Genomic DNA, 17,012 nt, shown 5'->3' on the forward strand with positions numbered 1-17,012 from the left:
GTCTCTTTTCTCCTTTCCTTTCTTTTTCTTTCCTCTCCTCTCCTTTCCTTTCCTTTCCTCTCCTTTGCTTTCCTTTCCTTTCCTCTCCTTTCCTTTCCTTTCCTTTACTCTCCTCTCTTTTCCCCTCCTCTCCTCTCCTCTCCTTCCTTTCCTCTACTCCATTCATTTCCTCTCCTCTCCTCTCCTCTCACCTCATCTATTCTACTCTCACCTCCTCCCTTCTCCCTCCTGTCCTTCCCTCCCTCTCTCCCTCCCTGGCGGACGAAAGACATAAGAAAGCAATTGTTTGGAACACATTAACACTCCGTCAACACGCCCCTCGCCAGGCAGTGACGACACAATGCCATCTCATTTCCTATTGGCCACGCCTCGAGCACTCAGCGAGGAGGAGGAGGAGGAGGAGGAGGAGAAAAAGGAGGAGGAGGAGGAGGGATGATAACCGAGTGGGAGGGAGTGTAAGTGGCTGATAAAGAAAATATCCGAGAGGGAGAGTTTGTGGGATTTTTTCTTGCAATAATGAAGGGGGACAACGTTTGAGTCCGCCAGAAAATAAGGGAGAGGAAAGGAAGAAAGGAAGGAGGAAAGGAGTAATAAAGGGGAGGAGAAAACGGGTAATGAAAGGGAGGGAAAACAGGAACACAAATAGGAAGAAGATACAAAGGAGGAACAGAAAGAAAATAAATAAACATCCTAAATAATATACGAGTGAAAATTATACTTGAGGGATACGGAGAGAGGCGTCGGCAAGGGGGTAAAGGAAAGGAGGGAGAGAGGAAAGTAATTACCAGAAGAGAAAGAGAAAAAAGAGAAAACAAACAGATTAGGAAGAGAATGAGAGGAAGGGAAAAGAAACAACCACTGAAAGAAGAGACGAAGAGTGAGTATACGATGAAAGAGGAGGAGGAGGAGGAGGAGGAGGAGGAGGAAAGGGAAAGAGAAAAGGGAGGAGGAGGGGAGTAAAGAGAGGAGAAAAAGGGGGAAAAAGAGGAAGAGGAAATAGTTAATAAAGGAGAGAAGGAAAGGGGAGGATGTAAGAAATAGGAGGAGGAAAGGGATAAAAAGAGAATGAGGAAAGAAAGGGGAGGAGGAAAAAAAGGAGGAAAAAAGTAAAAGAAGAAAGAAAGAGGTAAAAAAAAGAGGAGGAGAAGTAAAGGGGAGGAGGAAAGGAGTAAGATAAGTAGGAAAAGGATAAAAAAAGAGGAAAAGGGAAGTAAAGGGAAGGAAAGAGAAAAGGGGTAATGAAGGGAAGGGAAGAAAACAAAAACAAAAATAGGGAGAAGGTACAGAGGAAGGAGAAACAGAAATAGACGGGAAGGGTGAGAGGGGAGGAAGAGAGGGAAGGAGGGGAGGAGAGGAAGACAGGGAAGGAGGGGAGGAAAAAAAGGAGAAACTATATTAAGGAGGCAAGGAGGGGAAAAAGGAAAAAAAAGAGGAGATAGTAAAAGGGGAAATGAGGACAAATAAAAAAAGGAAAATGTTATGGAAATCCCTAGAAAAAAATGACGTTAAAATTATGAATAAATTAAATAGAAGGAGACAGAAGATAGTAAAAGAAATGAAAGGGAAAGGAAAACAAGAATGAAAGAAGGAATAGGAAAAGAAAAGATTAAGCGAGAGAGAAGAAGGGAAGAGAGGAAGAATAACAAGAGGAGAAAGGAAAAATGGAACAGAGAGAGAGAGAGAGAGAGAGAGAGAGAGAGAGAGAGAAGGAAATATGAAAGAAGAGAGGTATAGAAGGGGGAGAAGAAAGTGAGGAAAAGAAAGAATGGATGAAAGGGAAGAACAGAGGGGAAGGAGAAAGGAAAGAAGAGGAAGAAGAGAAGTGAAAGAGGGGAAAATGAAGAAGGGGTGGACAGAACAGAGGGAAACAAGAAAGGAGGAAGGAAAATTAGAATAAAAGTGTGAGGAAAGGGATGAGAGCTCATTTCTCAAACTTTCTGTAAAAACTCCACTCTGGACGATTCTGGGCATATTCCTCCTATGGATAAGAAAGAGAGACAGAGAAAGGAGAGAGAAAAGGAACAAAGAGAAGGATAGAAAAGGAACGAAGTAAGGAAAAGGATGGATGGGAGACCGGGAGAGAAGGAGAGCGAAAAGGAAGAAAACAAGAGGTAGGAAAGGAGAAAAGGAGGAAAAGGACGGACGAGAGAGAGAGAGAGAGAGAGAGAGAGGATATATTAAGTGAGAATAAGTGTTGGTGTGACGTTGTAGCTCACGTCTATATCTTAAACAGGTAATTCCTTGGACCCTAGCAGTGCCAAGCCGAGGTGCAGGTATAAATAGACCAGGTGTGTGTGTGTGTGTGTGTGTGTGTGTGTGTGTGTGTGTGTGTGTGTGTGTGTGTGTGTGTGTGTGTGTGTGTGTGTGTGTGTGTGTGAGTGTGTGAATGAGTTTTAATTTGCGTGTGCGAGAGTTCGTTCGTGTGTGTTCGCAGATAGTTTTGTATGCATTATTAACTTTGTGTGTGTGTGTGTGTGTGTGTGTGTGTGTGTGTGTGTGTGTGTGTGTGTGTGTGTGTGTGTGTGTGTGTGTGTACAGTTAATTAAAGGTGAGACATCGGACATAACAAAATAAAAAAAAGTAAAAAAATATATCAACAACACACGGTAACATCCTCACCCTATGACGCAACACTACACGACGCAACTCAACAACACTCAAAGCAACACAACACGAGGCAGACCGAACGCAACAACACTGCAAATATGGACAACAAAGCGACAACACAACACAAAGAAACACGTAAACCAGTAATACAAACACTCACAAAAACAACAACAACAACAAAAACTCAAAACACGGACTACGAAGCATCAGAAATAAAACAAACACACAAAAAAAGAAAACCAAACATATAGAAACACAAACAAACGCAGAAACAAAGACGATACATAACCACACACACACACACACACACACACACACACACACACACACACACACACACACACACACACACACACACACGCCCCCAATATTTACGTCATATTTTCCTTCACTTCAAAGTCACGCGTAATAAAAGTGATGAATGCGCGTATCTAAATCACACACACACACACACACACACACACACACACACACACACACACACACACACACACACACACGTCTGATATCCCTTCCTCTTCCCAACTGCCTCTATATCCACCTCCATTCCTTCCCCTCCCCTTCCCCTCCCTTCCCCATTCCTTCCCATCCTTCTCTCTTCCAATTCCCTCCTCTTTCTCCCCCCTTCTTCCCGCTTCCCCTTCCTTCTCCCTTCAAATCCCCTCCCCTTTCTACCCCTCCTTCCCCTCCCCTTTCCTTTCCCCTTTCCCTTTCCTCCCCTCTCTCCATCATCTTCCTTCTTCACAGCCTTGGAAGTTAACGAGAAAAATAATTACCTGCAAATCTTCACCTTTAATCCATTCGCCCTAAATACTTTGTTAATTTCTTTCACGCACGATAATCTAATGAAGAATATATCAGACCTACATATTATTTTTTCCTTCCTCTTCCTTCTTTCTTCTTCCCCTCCTCCTCTTCCTCCTGCACGTTGCATAACCACACGTGTCCTGATTACGAGTATTTCCCTGACGTCACCAAACATATCTAGGGAAGAGGAGGAGGAGGAGGAGGAGGAGGAGAAGGAAACATGAAAGCAGCCTTGGCAAATTATCGTACTCCCCGTTTTTTCTGACTGATATCTATAGCAAAAACGAAGAAACAAACATCAATAAATAAAAGTTTTAACGCTAACTTTAATATTCTTTCGCTATTTGTGGAGGTACGAGAGTGTGAGGCTTAAAAAGGATAAATACAAGGTGGTGAATACGATAATCTGGCAACGTTGCATGAAAGGGAAAAACGGTTGGTGGGGAAACTATAAAATATATACAAAAAAGGAAGGTTAGGGAAATGATGTTATGATGAGAAGGAGGAAAAGAAGGAAACATGAGGGGAAAAATAGTTGGTGGGGAAACTAGAAAAAATATATATAAAAAAAGGGAAGTTAGGGTAATGATATAATAATAATGAGAAGGAGGAAAAGAAGGAAACATGAGGGGGAAAATAGTTGGTGGGGAAAATAGAAAAAATATATATATATATAAAAAAAGTAAAGTTTGGGTACTGATGTAATGCTGAGAAGGAGGAAAATGAAGAAATGAAGGGAAAAATGGCTGGTGGGGAAAATAGAAAAAAATATATATAAAAAAAAAGGAAAGTTAGGGAAATGATATAATGATGAGAAGGAGGAAAATGAAGAAATGAAGGGAAAAATGGCTGGTGGGGAGAATAGAAAAAATATATATAAAAAAGAAAGTTTGGGTGGCTTTCTCAACATATAGTAATGATGCAATGATGAGGAGAAGGAAGAAGAGGAGGAAAAATGAATGTAAAAGAATGAAGGAAGAGGAGGAAACGAAGTGAAAAAAAAATTGAGGATGAATAAAAACAAAAAAATATATATGGAAAAAGTAAAGTTCGGGTCGCTTTCTGAAGCTGTAATAATGATGTTTGTTTAGCGAGGTGCAGGTGGCGGCGCCGAAGCTATACAAAAAACAACAAACAGGAACCGAACATGAAAAAAAAACACAAAAACAAAAGCCGAACACGTAACTAATGACCAGAGAGAGAGAGAGAGAGAGAGAGAGAGAGAGAGAGAGAGAGAGAGAGAGAGAGAGAGAGAGAAAACTGTACAAAAAACAAAAAACAGGAACCGAACATGAAAAAAACCCACAAAAACAAAAGCCGAACACGTAACTAATGACCGACGAGAGAGAGAGAGAGAGAGAGAGAGAGAGAGAGAGAGAGAGAGAGAGAGAGAGAGAGAGAGAGAGAGAGAGAGAGAGCAAAAACCTCCCGGGCCGTATTCACTTCATCGCCACCGCATAACTATTTTAGCGCTATTTTGACGCACGCGCACTATTTACACAGCGCTCGCCAAAATAAACACCCCCGTAAATAAATACACACACACACACACACACACACACACACTAGATTAACTGAGGCTCTATAGATGATGGATTTAGGTGAAGGAAAGGAGGAAGGAAGAGAGAAGGAAGAAGGAGACGTTATGGTGAAGGAGGGGAGAGAAGGAGGGAAGGGAGGCATGGAGGAAGGGTTGAGAAAGACGAGTGTAGAAAATAAATAATAAATGAGCTTCTATAGATGGATTTAGATGAAGGAAAGAAGGAAGGATGAGAGAAGGAAGAAGGAAACGTTATGGTGAAGGAGGGGAGAGAAGGAGGGAAGGGAGGCACAGAGGAGAGGGTTGAGAGACACGAAGGCAGCAAATAAATAATAAATGAGCTTCTATAGATGTATTTAGATGAAGGAAAGAAGGAAGGATGAGAGAAGGAAGAAGGAAACGTTATGGTGAAGGAGGGGAGGGAAGGAGGGAAGGGAGGCATAGAGGAAGAGTTGAGAAAGATGAAGGAAGGAAATAAATAATAAACGAGGTTGTATAGATGGATTTAGATGAATGAAAGAAAGAAGGAAGAGAGAAGGAAGAGGGAGACGTTATGGTGAAGGAAGGGAGGGACAGAAGGAGGGCGGGAGGGGGGGCTGAGGAAGACGCACGGGTGAAGGAGATAAATAACAACAAAAAACAAGTGACAATCATCATCCGTGCGCCGTTTCTGGCATCACCGCGCCAATAAACCTCCGACGAGACACCTCTACGAGACTTGCTTGCGTGACGTCACTGAGGAGGGGAGGAGGAGGAGGAGGGTGAGGTGGTGAAGAGGGATGCAAGGAAGAGGAGGAGGAGGAAGAGGAGGAGGAAGGGTCTAAGGTGGAGGGGTAGAGGAGGGGAACAGGGAAGCCATGAGGAGGAAAGAGGAGGAGAAAGGGGTTGAAGGGAGAGGAGGAGGAGGAGGAGGAAGAAGAGGAAGAGGAGGGGTACAGGAAGAGAAGGGAAAGAGGCAGTCAAGGGCAGGGGTATGAGTAGGAGGAGGAAGGGGAGGAGGAGGAGGAGGAAGGGGTAGCACGCGCAGAACGGGAGGAGGAGGAGGAAGAAGAGGGGGGAAAGGAGAACCAAGGAAAAGAGGAGGAGGAGGAGAAGGAGGAGGTGGAGAGGGAGGGGTGGGAGGTGGTGGCACGGTGACAGCCCCTCCTCGCCGACACACTTTTCTTACCTATTCGCGTGACGTCAAAGGGGTGTCGTGTGGGCGAGTTTTGCGACCCGGAAAGTCACCTGGGGAGGGACGGGGCGGCGCTTCTGTCATCCAGGTGCGAGGAGGAGGAGGGGGAGGAGGAGGAGAAGGATTTGCATGACCTCCGCCGCTACGTCAATGGTAAACCCCGGCCCGGCAGTTCGAGTCCATTCCCTTTGCCCCCAGTTCGAGAGGGCGTGGGATGGCGTGGGAAGGTGTGGGTGGGTGAGCGCCAGGATGAAAGGGAGGGCGGGGCGGTGACGGAGTGGGTGATTAGGTGGGTGACGAGGAACTGACTGGCCGGCATGGTGACTGGCTGGCTGGGAGAGTGGTAGACTGGCTGACTGACTGATTGGTTTGCTGTCGCTGTGGAGACCTGTGGCTGATTGGATGATATGGTGATTTAAAGGGTTAGTTACCTGATGGACTAATTGACTGACTGACTGGCTGACTGAATGACTGATTGACTGACTAACTGGCTGACTGACTGACTGATTAACTGACTGACTGACCGAGGGAAAGGAAGACATAAAACAATGACTGACAAACGAAATAAATGACTAACTAACCTATAGATTGGCTGACTGACTGATAGACTGGCTGGCTGACTGACTGACTGACTTACTGATTGACTCGCTTACTGACTGACTGACTGATAGAAAGGAAGAAATAAAAAGCATGACTGACAAACGAGACATGTAGAGTTAAGACTGACTGTCGACTGAGTGACTGATCAGCTCCTCGACAGATTTTGCTTTGCCCTTGTAAATGTTGTTGTCCTGGTGTTTGCTTGTTTGTTTGTTTGTTTGCTTGACTGTCTCGCAAACAATATGGGGGGCAACGTCTTGTAAGTGTGTGGGGGGAGGGGGGGAGGAGTGTAGGTGAGTGTGTGTGTGAAAGATATAAGAAAAACAACACTCACTCATACACACAAACACACACACACACACGCACACACACACCAAGGCTGACGATGAGTATTTTGGGCGGGCGGGTTATGTATGAGGCTGTCAGGCTTAATCTGGGAGCAAACTTTTCCCTCTTTACTCACCGCACCTTTCCGTACCCTCACACCTTACACCTGTCCCAACACCCTATACACACCTGTCCCAACACCCTATACACACCTGTCCCAGCACCCTATACACACCTGTCCCAGCACCCTATACACACCTGTCCCAACACCCTATACACACCTGTCCCAGCACCCTATACACACCTGTCCCAGCACCCTATACACACCTGTCCCAACACCCTATACACACCTGTCCCAGCACCCTATACACACCTGTCCCAGCACCCTATACACACCTGTCCCAGCACCCTATACACACCTGTCCCAGCACCCTATACACACCTGTCCCAACACCCTATACACACCTGTCCCAACACCCTATACACACCTGTCCCAACACCCTATACACACCTGTCCCACTATATATACACCTGTCCCAACACCCTATGCTTACCTGTACACCCTATTCATTTTCACACCCTGCACACCTTTTTTAAACGTGATGTGGCTGGCTTGTCTTTTTTAACCCGTTTTTCAAGGTGCAGTTGTTTTTTTCTCTTTTTTTTTAACGATTAGAGTCTCCGTGGAACAGTGGTTAGAGTGCCTGGCTACGACACCGCGATCCCGTGTTCGAATCCCGGGCGAGGCAGTCGGCGTGCAGCTCACTCAACTATTCATCCTCTCTCTCGGATTGGTCGATAAATGGGGGAAACATTGGGAAGGTTAGCCGTGGGAATCCTGGAATTCACACTAGCCCATGTCCCGGGGTAATGGGTTTTTACTCCAGAAGGTTCGGAGATGAGCACCGCAGCCACGCGCAGCTATAGCGTATGCATCCAACTTTACCTTTTTACGATTGGGTTTGTAATATGTCGAATTAACTGTAAAAATCCAACGTTTGTAACTCCGTTCTTTACACCTTTTCTACACCCTACTAGTCACCCTAGACCCCCATACCTACACCCTAGTTATCTGTGCTACACCTTCCCCTTACACCCTAGCGAGGAGTCACCCTATTCCTGTCTCCACGTTCTCCCGTCACCCTGCCAGTCTTGTATGTCTTCAGTATGTTTATTTTTATTTTTTTGTGCTCTCTCTCTCTCTCTCTCTCTCTCTCTCTCTCTCTCTCTCTCTCTCTCGCACAAATTATCTCTTGAAATACTTGAGACAAAGCCGGGGAGATGAAAAATGAGGAGGCAAAATGAGACAAGGGAGGAGGAGGAGGAGGAGGAGGAGGAGAAGGAGGAGGAAAAAACGAAGGAAGACGAAGAGGATAAAGAAGAAGAAAAAGAGGACGAAGAAGAAGGAGAAGACGAAGAAGAAGAAGAAGAAGAAGAAGAAGAAAAAAAAAGAAGAAAAACAGAGCAAAAATAACACCAACAAAAACAGGGACGGAGCAAGAGGAAAAGAGAGAGAAAGAGAACAAAAAGAAGAGGAAGAAGAATAGGAGGAAGACAACAAGAAGAGGAAGAAGAGGAGGATGAAAAGAACAAGGAGTAAAAGAGGAAGAGGAAAACAAAATAAAGAAAAGCAGCGGAATGAAAATAAGAAATGAAATGTATTAGGAAGAAAACAGGAGAAAATACAGATGAGGAGAATAAGAAGAGGAGGAGGAGAAGGAGGAGGAAATGAAGATAAGGAAAAGGAGGAGCAGGAGGAAGGAGAGGAGGAGAAGGGGGGGGGGGGAGAGGGTGAACCATGTGACAGAAGTGGAGACAGTAGGGTTGATAAATAGGGTTAGGCGGGGACGCAGATGAGAGGAGGGAGAAAATAAAGGAGAGACAGGTGGGAGAGGGACAGCTCGGTACGTCGGGGTTAGGGTGAGGAAAGACTGGAGGAAGGGGGGGAGGAAAAGAAAGACAAGGAAGGTTAGAAAGAAGGGAGGTTACGGGGGGAGAGAGCACGGGATGAAAGAAGGGAGCACACACACACACACACACACACACACACACACACACACATTGGTAAACCGTATGGAAGGAAAGTTACGAAATGGGAGAAAAAGTGAAGAGACTCGAAATGGTGTGTGTGTGTGTGTGTGTGTGTGTGTGTGTGTGTGTGTGTGTGTGTGTGTGTGTGTGTTTTAATAGCAAGATGAACTGAGGCTGTGAGGGGTGTGGGAGATGAGGACCAGAGGAGGCGTGATGAGTGTTTTAGTGTTTACAACGAGGAGATGAATGAGGAGGAGGAGCAGGGGGAGCAGGAGAAGGAGGAGGAGGAGGAGGAGGAGGAGGAGGAGGAGGAGGAGGAGGAGGAGGAGGAGAAAAAAAAGAGGTGAAAGAGGAGGAGGAATAGCTCTGCACCACCCGTAACTAAATACCAACAACTGAAGTGAGCGGAGAACAACAACAAAACAAAACGAAAAATAAGCCTGAAATCAATACCGAAATCGAAACATGGAAACATACAAAAAGCAGGCAGCAGATAGTCAGCTGGCGTACCTATTTCGAGGCTGTCTGTGTGAGTGATTTGACCTCTTCCTAAGGCACATTATATTACCTACAGAACAGCTTACATCACTTTCTGAGAATTCATACGTACGGGGACGATAAACTCACTTCTGTCACAAGGAAGTAATGGTCGATTCGATGTTTTAATAAGATGATTGATTTTCCATAGACTATTTCTATTGATAGTTTATTCTAGAGATGGATGATTCGATGTGAGGGAAATAATCCTACCAATAGCTGTGTTAAATCGTCTTGAGTGAATCGGTAAAGTTATTCCTAGTTAAGGGGTTTTGGGGGCTAATAAATATCTTGAAGTGATTTACGTTAATGAATTTGGTCAAGGACGTGAATATCTGTACTCAACTCCCCGTAGTCATCTCTTTCTCACGGTAAAGAAGATGAGTTACTTGAGTCGTTCTTGAAATGGCTGTGCCCTCAACAACGGTATTAGTTCAGTGTCACTAATTGTACTATGTCGAGCAATGCGATGTTGATATAACTGAGGGATGACAACTGCACTGCGTATTCTAGGTAAGGTCTCTCCAACGAGTCATGCAAGGATACAGAGAAAAGGAAAGAAAGGAAGAAAAGGAATAAGATGAAAAAGATGATGAAATAAATGAGTTGGGAATGAATGAAGGAAGTAGTGAATGAAGGAAGAAAGGGAGGACAGAAAGAAAGGGAAAAGGAACGAAGGAGCGAACGAAGGAACCAAATCGTAAAGGAAGAAAGAAAGGAAGGTAGATAAAAAAAGGGAACGGAGGGCGAAAAAAAAAGAGAAAAATAGCAATTAAGAAAGAGAAGGGGGGAGGGGGGGGAGTACTCTAACACATGATATCTTTTTACACCCACCCACCCTACACACACACACACACACACACACACACACACACACACACACACACACAGCAGTACAGTGGTTTACAAACTTACGCTTACACACTTTGATCTATTCTCGCCCTTTGTGTGTGTGTGTGTGTGTGTGTGTGTGTAACGCATAAATTTCGCACACCGGCTGTAAATGTGTCAAATGGCGCAAGGTGGTGTAAGTCTCTCTCTCTCTTACCTCCTTCACCTCCTCCCCCGTATATTATTCCTCCCTTTCCTCCCCTTCTCTGTTCTGTCTCACCTTATCAACACTTCCACCCACTTATTAGTTGTTTTTCTTCCTTCTCACTATCCCCCTCCCTCTCTCCTCCGCCTGCTCCTTTTCCTTCTCCTTCTCCTTCTGTTCCTCTTCATTTTCCACCTCTTTGTCATCCGCTTCCTCCCCCTCTTCTTCTTCTCCTACTCTCTCCCTCCCTCCCTCTCCTCTTCGTTCTTTTTTTCTTTCTTCTCACTCCTTTTCTCCTCATCCTAACTCGTTTGAATCCCTTCCTCAGACTCCTCTTCCTTGTCTTCCACCTCCTTCCTTCCTTCTCATTTCCTTCTTCTTTTTCTTCTTCATCTTTCCCTTCCTCCTCCTACTCCTCCTCCTCCTCTCCTCTTACGCAGCTGGTGGGGTAAACACTATACAAAGGGGCTTCCCGTAATGACGTCCCTAAATAGATGATATTGTGATGAGTGGCCTTGTTTACTTCCTAACCGGTGGCAGCTGGGGGGAGCGAGGGAGGAGGGAGTGAGGGTGTGAAGGTAAGGGGGGGGAGGGATTAGCCAGGAGCCTGTGGTGGGAAGGGAGACATGGGTGGGGTGAGGGAGTGGTTGCGGTAACACTGTCAAACCCCACGCCAACACCATTACTACCACCATCACCACCACTGTCATCATCATCACCACCCTCATCGTCACCCATTACCACTACTGTCACCACCACCTCCATCACCACCACCACCACCACCACTGTCACCATCATCACCACCCTCATCCTCACCCATTACCACTACTGTCACCACCACCTCCATCACCACTACCTCACCACCACCACCACCACCATCACCACCACTGCCAATTCCCATCCACCTTGATCCTCTGAAAACACTCGTAAAGGTCACGTGACGGAAACGACTGATCGACAGACGGGAAACGCACGAAAACAACACACACACACACACACACACACACACACACACACACGGATGCGTCCAGGTCCGTGTTTATTTCCCCAAACGTTTTACAACACTCCGCCAAACGCCTTTACGACAGCGGAAATGCGTGTCACCCTGCGGAGTAAGAGAGGGGCATTGTCGTTTGAGCCCCTTCCGTGTGTGCTACGGCTGTCAGGAGGTGCCTCAAGACCCTAGAAGAGTGCTGTCGTTGAGTGCCTCTCGTGTGTGTTTATGCCTGGTGGAAGGAGACTTAAAGCGTTGGAGGATAAACCAAATCGTCAAGGCAGCTTAGAGAGGGTTAAAGCAGATGGTGAAGGTGAGATGAGAATGTGTCTTCTTCCCCTTCTTGTATAACGGAACATTCACTTTGAGGTGTTCATTTTCCTGCCTGTAACGTGATAACTGTGCTCCATTAGTGTCTACCTTACTTTGCTGCAGGGGAGAATAGGTTAGGGGGTCGTGAAGGGTGACTGCAGTAGGGGATTGCTAATTCCTTTTGCAAATCTTGAGTGGCGGGGGGGCGCGAAGTGAGGTGTAGGTAGTGAAGCATGGCACTACTTTCCCCAAGAGTTTTCCAGACGTTGTTCCGTAAGTCGGTTGATCGTTTGAAGGAACACTTTTCACTCCCTTGTAACGAATCGCTGTTTATGCCTGTATGCCTGGGCCTTTGTTAGCTTCTTGACGGCAAAGGAGGTTGCCCTGCCTGCCTGTTGAGTGCTGAGACAATGCTTTGGTGTGACAGCCACTTAAGGGACTATTACACTGGACAAATTTTCCGTGGATCTTCAGTCAAACCACGATATCTGCTAGCGTGGTTCTCATTAGTTTTTTGTTATTGCTGCTGATGATGATGGTGAGCAATACCGTCGTCCTTCGGTGAAATCTACCGTAGCTTTGGAAGATCGTGGACACGTCAGAAAACCACGGAAATATAAGAACCACGCCAGAGGAAATCGTGGTTTGACTGAAGATCCACGGAAAATTTGTCCAGTGTAATAGCCCCTTAAGTTTATAACGCTCCCCTCTCTCAACCCTCTCCCAAACACTCGCCAGGTGGAGCTGACCTTCAGACACACTAACGCTTGCATAATAGTCTTGTTGAACCAAATGCACACGAATAAACAGATATCAGTGATTTCTCTCATGTCTTGTCATGTCGACGTGATTTCAAATCACGTCGACATGACAAGATACATTAATGCTGACTGTTGAGGTGACGGTATCAACATATACAAACTTTCTTCACTAATTCTGACAAACCAAGATCAAAGACTCGGGAATTCCCCCCCCCCCCCCTCTCTCTCTCTCTCTCTCTCTCTCTCCCCTTCCCACCAAGGTCACCGTCAAACACACTCGTCGCTCGCACCGTTTGGTACCTCGCACAGCTGCACCGTCCCACTGTTACCTGCCACGGGCCAGATTTATTGAGGTGCAAAAACCACCACGCCTTGGACACCGTCGTACACCAAGGTTTCTGCAGCATTATATCAGTCACGCTGCTGCATTTGCCGGGGGAGGGGGGGGGGGGGGGGAGGGGGGGGCGCGGAGGGGAGCTGTCCAAACCAGGAAGCCGGAAAGGTAAACTGTCTCTACCGCCAGCGTCAGGGGCGGCTGGGACTCATACAGTGAACGGGAGGGGCCAGACGCACCCCTTCCCCCCCAGCCACTCAGACGTCTTGTTCCCCCGCAGGATGTCGTTTCGGGACAAGGGCGTGAGGAAGGCGTGCTGGGAGTCGAGGGACCGCTACTGGGCCTGCCTCGACCTGCCGGGCATCCAGCGGGACCACTGCATGGAGCTGCGCCGCCTCTACGAGGTGGCCTGCCCCGGGCACTGGGTGAGTCACGCTTCTACTAAGGTTACTACTATTACTATTCCTGCTGCTGCTACACTATTCAATACCACCAGTAGGTTAAGGTTCTATGGGATAACATTGCCCATTTCTTGCTCTTGATAATTATTAAATCCACATATATATTTCAACGGTACAAATTCTCATAATTCTTGCTAAACTCGATAATATTATTGTCCTTTGTTTTAAGTGTACTATCAAAGACACTGAACACGAATTTCTGGAATGAAATCAACGAATTAAGATGGATTACAACACATGCTAGGATTAAAGCACTTGTCGAATCAATATTTACTTTTACACTGGGTTTCATCTCATGGGGTAAATCTAGGCATCACCACACACGCAAAAAAAAAGTAAATAAATAAATAAATAAAGTCAATGTCTCCGATTCAAAACTTACGTCAATTGCAGTACGACAGAAACGGAATCATACGAGAACTACTAACTTATACTTTACTGAGCTAAATACATAAAGATGGTACAAGCGTGTGTGAGGGGAGGATTGACAGACGTGTACGCGTGTATGTGTGAACGTGAGTGTGTATGCAAGCGTCGAGTCCCCGCACCACTCACACTCCTCACCTGTAACAACACTTCTCTCTCTCTCCCCTCGACAGGTGAAGCATTTTGACCGCAAACGTCAGTATATGGAGTTCCAGGAGCGAATACACTCGGTAGGGTAAGTGTGTGTTAGCTGCGTCTTGCTTCTTGGGTGTTGCTGGTTGCTTGGGGGTGGGTGTTGATGCTGGGTGGCTTGCGAGGGGGCGGTGAGGTGGTGGCTTCGGGTGCCGCTTGGGTAGGCCTGTAGGGCAGCCTTTGGGGTGCTTCAAGGACTGGGTGAAGGCTGGGTGACGAGTGGTTGTAAGAGCTGGGTGAGGGTGAGAAGTTGATGGATAGATGGATGTGTGTGTGTGTGTGTGTGTGTGTGTGTGTGTGTGTGTGTGTGTGAGAGTGAGAGAGAGAGAGAGAGAGAGAGAGAGAGAGAGAGAGAGAGAGAGAGAGAGAGAGAGAGAGAGAATTATATAATCACCTTATTTCCCCCCACAGACTACGGGAGCCGGCCACGCTGTCGTCCTGCCCCCCCCTTGACTCCTCCCTCACCAGAAGACACCGCGTGTACAGCGAGGTCGTGTTCACCTAGCGTCTGCCCTTCGCCGCAACGCCTCCTCCCTCTCTCTCCAAAACCTGACGGGGACATCTTAGCTCTAGTGCAGCCCTGCACACGCACACACACAGACACACACACATACAACAGCTTCAATAGTCTTCAAGAACCACTGCTGGTGTCATGCTACCGTCCAACTCAACACAAATTTCACTCTATCCACGATTTTGCTTAGTTGTTTATCAAAGCCACGCAGCAGCAGCCCCTTAAAGACAACACACGTGGTGATAAATTATATTATGGTAACACTCTTGAGGCGCCGCGCACACGGTGTCTCCTGTAGCAGTGCTTGCGTCTTGTCGCTTCCTCGCCTCCTAGTGTGACCAGCAGCAGTCCAGCAGGTAGTGCGTGAGCCCCGCTGCTACGAGGTCCACGATAGCCATTAGTTCAGACAGCTACTACAACGTCTTTTACTACTTCTACTACTGCTACTGCTACTACAATGTTCAATAGCTCCTGTAGGTTAAGGCTCTAGGACATAATATAGCCCACTTTGTGTTTATAATTATGTGCACATATATTTTTTAACGGTACGGATTGTCAATATTTTTATTTCGTCTTTATTATTATTTCACGTTCTCGAGGCACCTTAATGTACTGCTTCCTTCTGTGTCTTCCTGAGGCTACTGGGCGGCTCAGCGAGTGTGTTCAGTACCCACAAGGCTCGTGCTTATGTGATATTTGACAAGCCCCGCCGTCGCCCCCACACCGCCGCGCCCGCCGTGTCGCGCGTGGGGGCGGAGGCGTCGGGCATGGGAGGGCCGGTGAGGGTGTTCCCCGTGCCGGGCAGGTGTGGGGGCGCTGGCGTGCCGCGCCCTACGCCCCGCGGACGCGCGGGGACCCTCGTGACCTGCCAGGGTGGATGGTTGTTACAAGTCCTGTACATGTTTCGTCGGTCCGTCGCTGAGCTGCGTGTGAGTGAGTGTGAGCTTTGCAACACACGCCGGGTGTTGCCAGTGCCGGGGTGTTGAGGACATGCAGGGGCGCCGACCCCGCGCCGCCTGATGTTAACTCTTATTCACTAAACAATATTTGTTTTATTACCATAATGACTTAATTCTGCGTCATACCATTGTATGACTGACTCCCAGACGACCGGCGTCCCGCTGGCCCGCGGCACCCTGCGCTGCGCCCTCAGACGTACGCCAAGGTGTCGTTACAAGGCCAGACCGCCACCACATCATCAGCATCATCAGCACGGGACACTCGGCTACGTCAGCTTACAATCAAGAGTTTCTAAAGGTGGATGCTATATTTTCCCAAACAAACAACATTAGCAACATGCTTTCCGAGGAAACAAGAACACGGAAATATTCTATTGTTGACCAAATGCCAAGAGTCATTGCCATAATAAAACATAAGTGAAAATGTTTTGGTCTATCCTCAAGGTTTGGAATATACAACAAGGGTGGTGGTGGACGCCTCTGAGTGCTGTTAGTGTTAGTGTAGCTGGTTGTGCTCTCTTTGCTAACTCCCGCAAGAGATATAGCGCTTCTCTGAAAATTGTACTGAAGAATTTTATTGCCTTATAGCCTGGGGATAAGGTCTCCCCCTCCCTTGGGGCAACACCACAATAAACACACAAAAAAAGGAAGATACTTTAATACCTGTGACAAATTATGATAATTCATACGTCAGCTAAAACTACATACTAACATAATTCGAGGATGGGAAACGGACGCTGATTGCTAAGTTTGCTGACAGCAAATAATATACACACAAATATAAATGAAAGCGTTTCTCTCTCTCTCTCTCTCTCTCTCTCTCTCTCTCTCTCTCTCTCTCTCTCTCTCTCTCTCTCTCTCTCTCTCTCTCTTGCCCTCCTCGTTACGTGGTTGACTATAATAACCACAAACAGTATTTCAGACACATTAGATTCTAGCCAGCCAAGGGAACACGTTGGGTATCGAAGTGGGTTCTGAACTATGACTGACATATATGCAGTTAGCATGTTCTGCACCACCCCTGGCGCCCTGCGCATTGCTGAACAAAAACAGAAACAGAAACTATGAATGTGATTCGATAACTAGGCACTGAGTGAATCTACTATTATAGCGTAGTATGTCCAGAGACCACTGGACTCAGATACCGGAAAATGCTCAATAAAAAAGCAGTAAGGGTGATACTTTTTACAATCTGTATAACTAAGTAATATTTGATTTGTAGATGACAATGTTTTCTTTTTCTCTAATGAGATTATTGCCGAACTGCAACATAAAATATAAATAAACAGAAGTCTACAAGTAGAAATAAAGATGAAGACAAATTACGTTCAACAATCATATTCAAATCGAACATTTAGTAATCCAAGAGAAACTTCAAGAAACGGTAAAATATAGGTGTT

At 46.5% G+C, this 17,012-nt stretch overlaps 1 protein-coding gene across 3 annotated transcripts in view; it reads left to right on the forward strand.

Moving 5' to 3' along the window:
* Nucleotides 1-16,036, forward strand: part of LOC127010427 (cytochrome c oxidase assembly factor 6 homolog) — a 21,295-nt gene extending 5,259 nt beyond the window's left edge. For 2 of the 3 annotated variants that reach the window (XM_050884517.1, XM_050884519.1), the window contains 3 exons: nucleotides 13,341-13,485; nucleotides 14,121-14,182; nucleotides 14,551-16,036. In XM_050884517.1, coding sequence (XP_050740474.1) covers nucleotides 13,341-13,485; nucleotides 14,121-14,182; nucleotides 14,551-14,644 — 301 coding nt within the window. In that variant the 3' untranslated portion in view covers nucleotides 14,645-16,036. The remainder of the gene's footprint in view (nucleotides 1-13,340; nucleotides 13,486-14,120; nucleotides 14,183-14,550) is intronic. The other variant, XM_050884518.1, reaches the window with a different exon arrangement.
* The last annotated feature ends 976 nt before the right edge of the window (nucleotides 16,037-17,012 follow it).

This window comes from Eriocheir sinensis, chromosome 43, assembly GCF_024679095.1.
Source record: "Eriocheir sinensis breed Jianghai 21 chromosome 43, ASM2467909v1, whole genome shotgun sequence".
NCBI lineage: Eukaryota > Metazoa > Arthropoda > Malacostraca > Decapoda > Varunidae > Eriocheir > Eriocheir sinensis.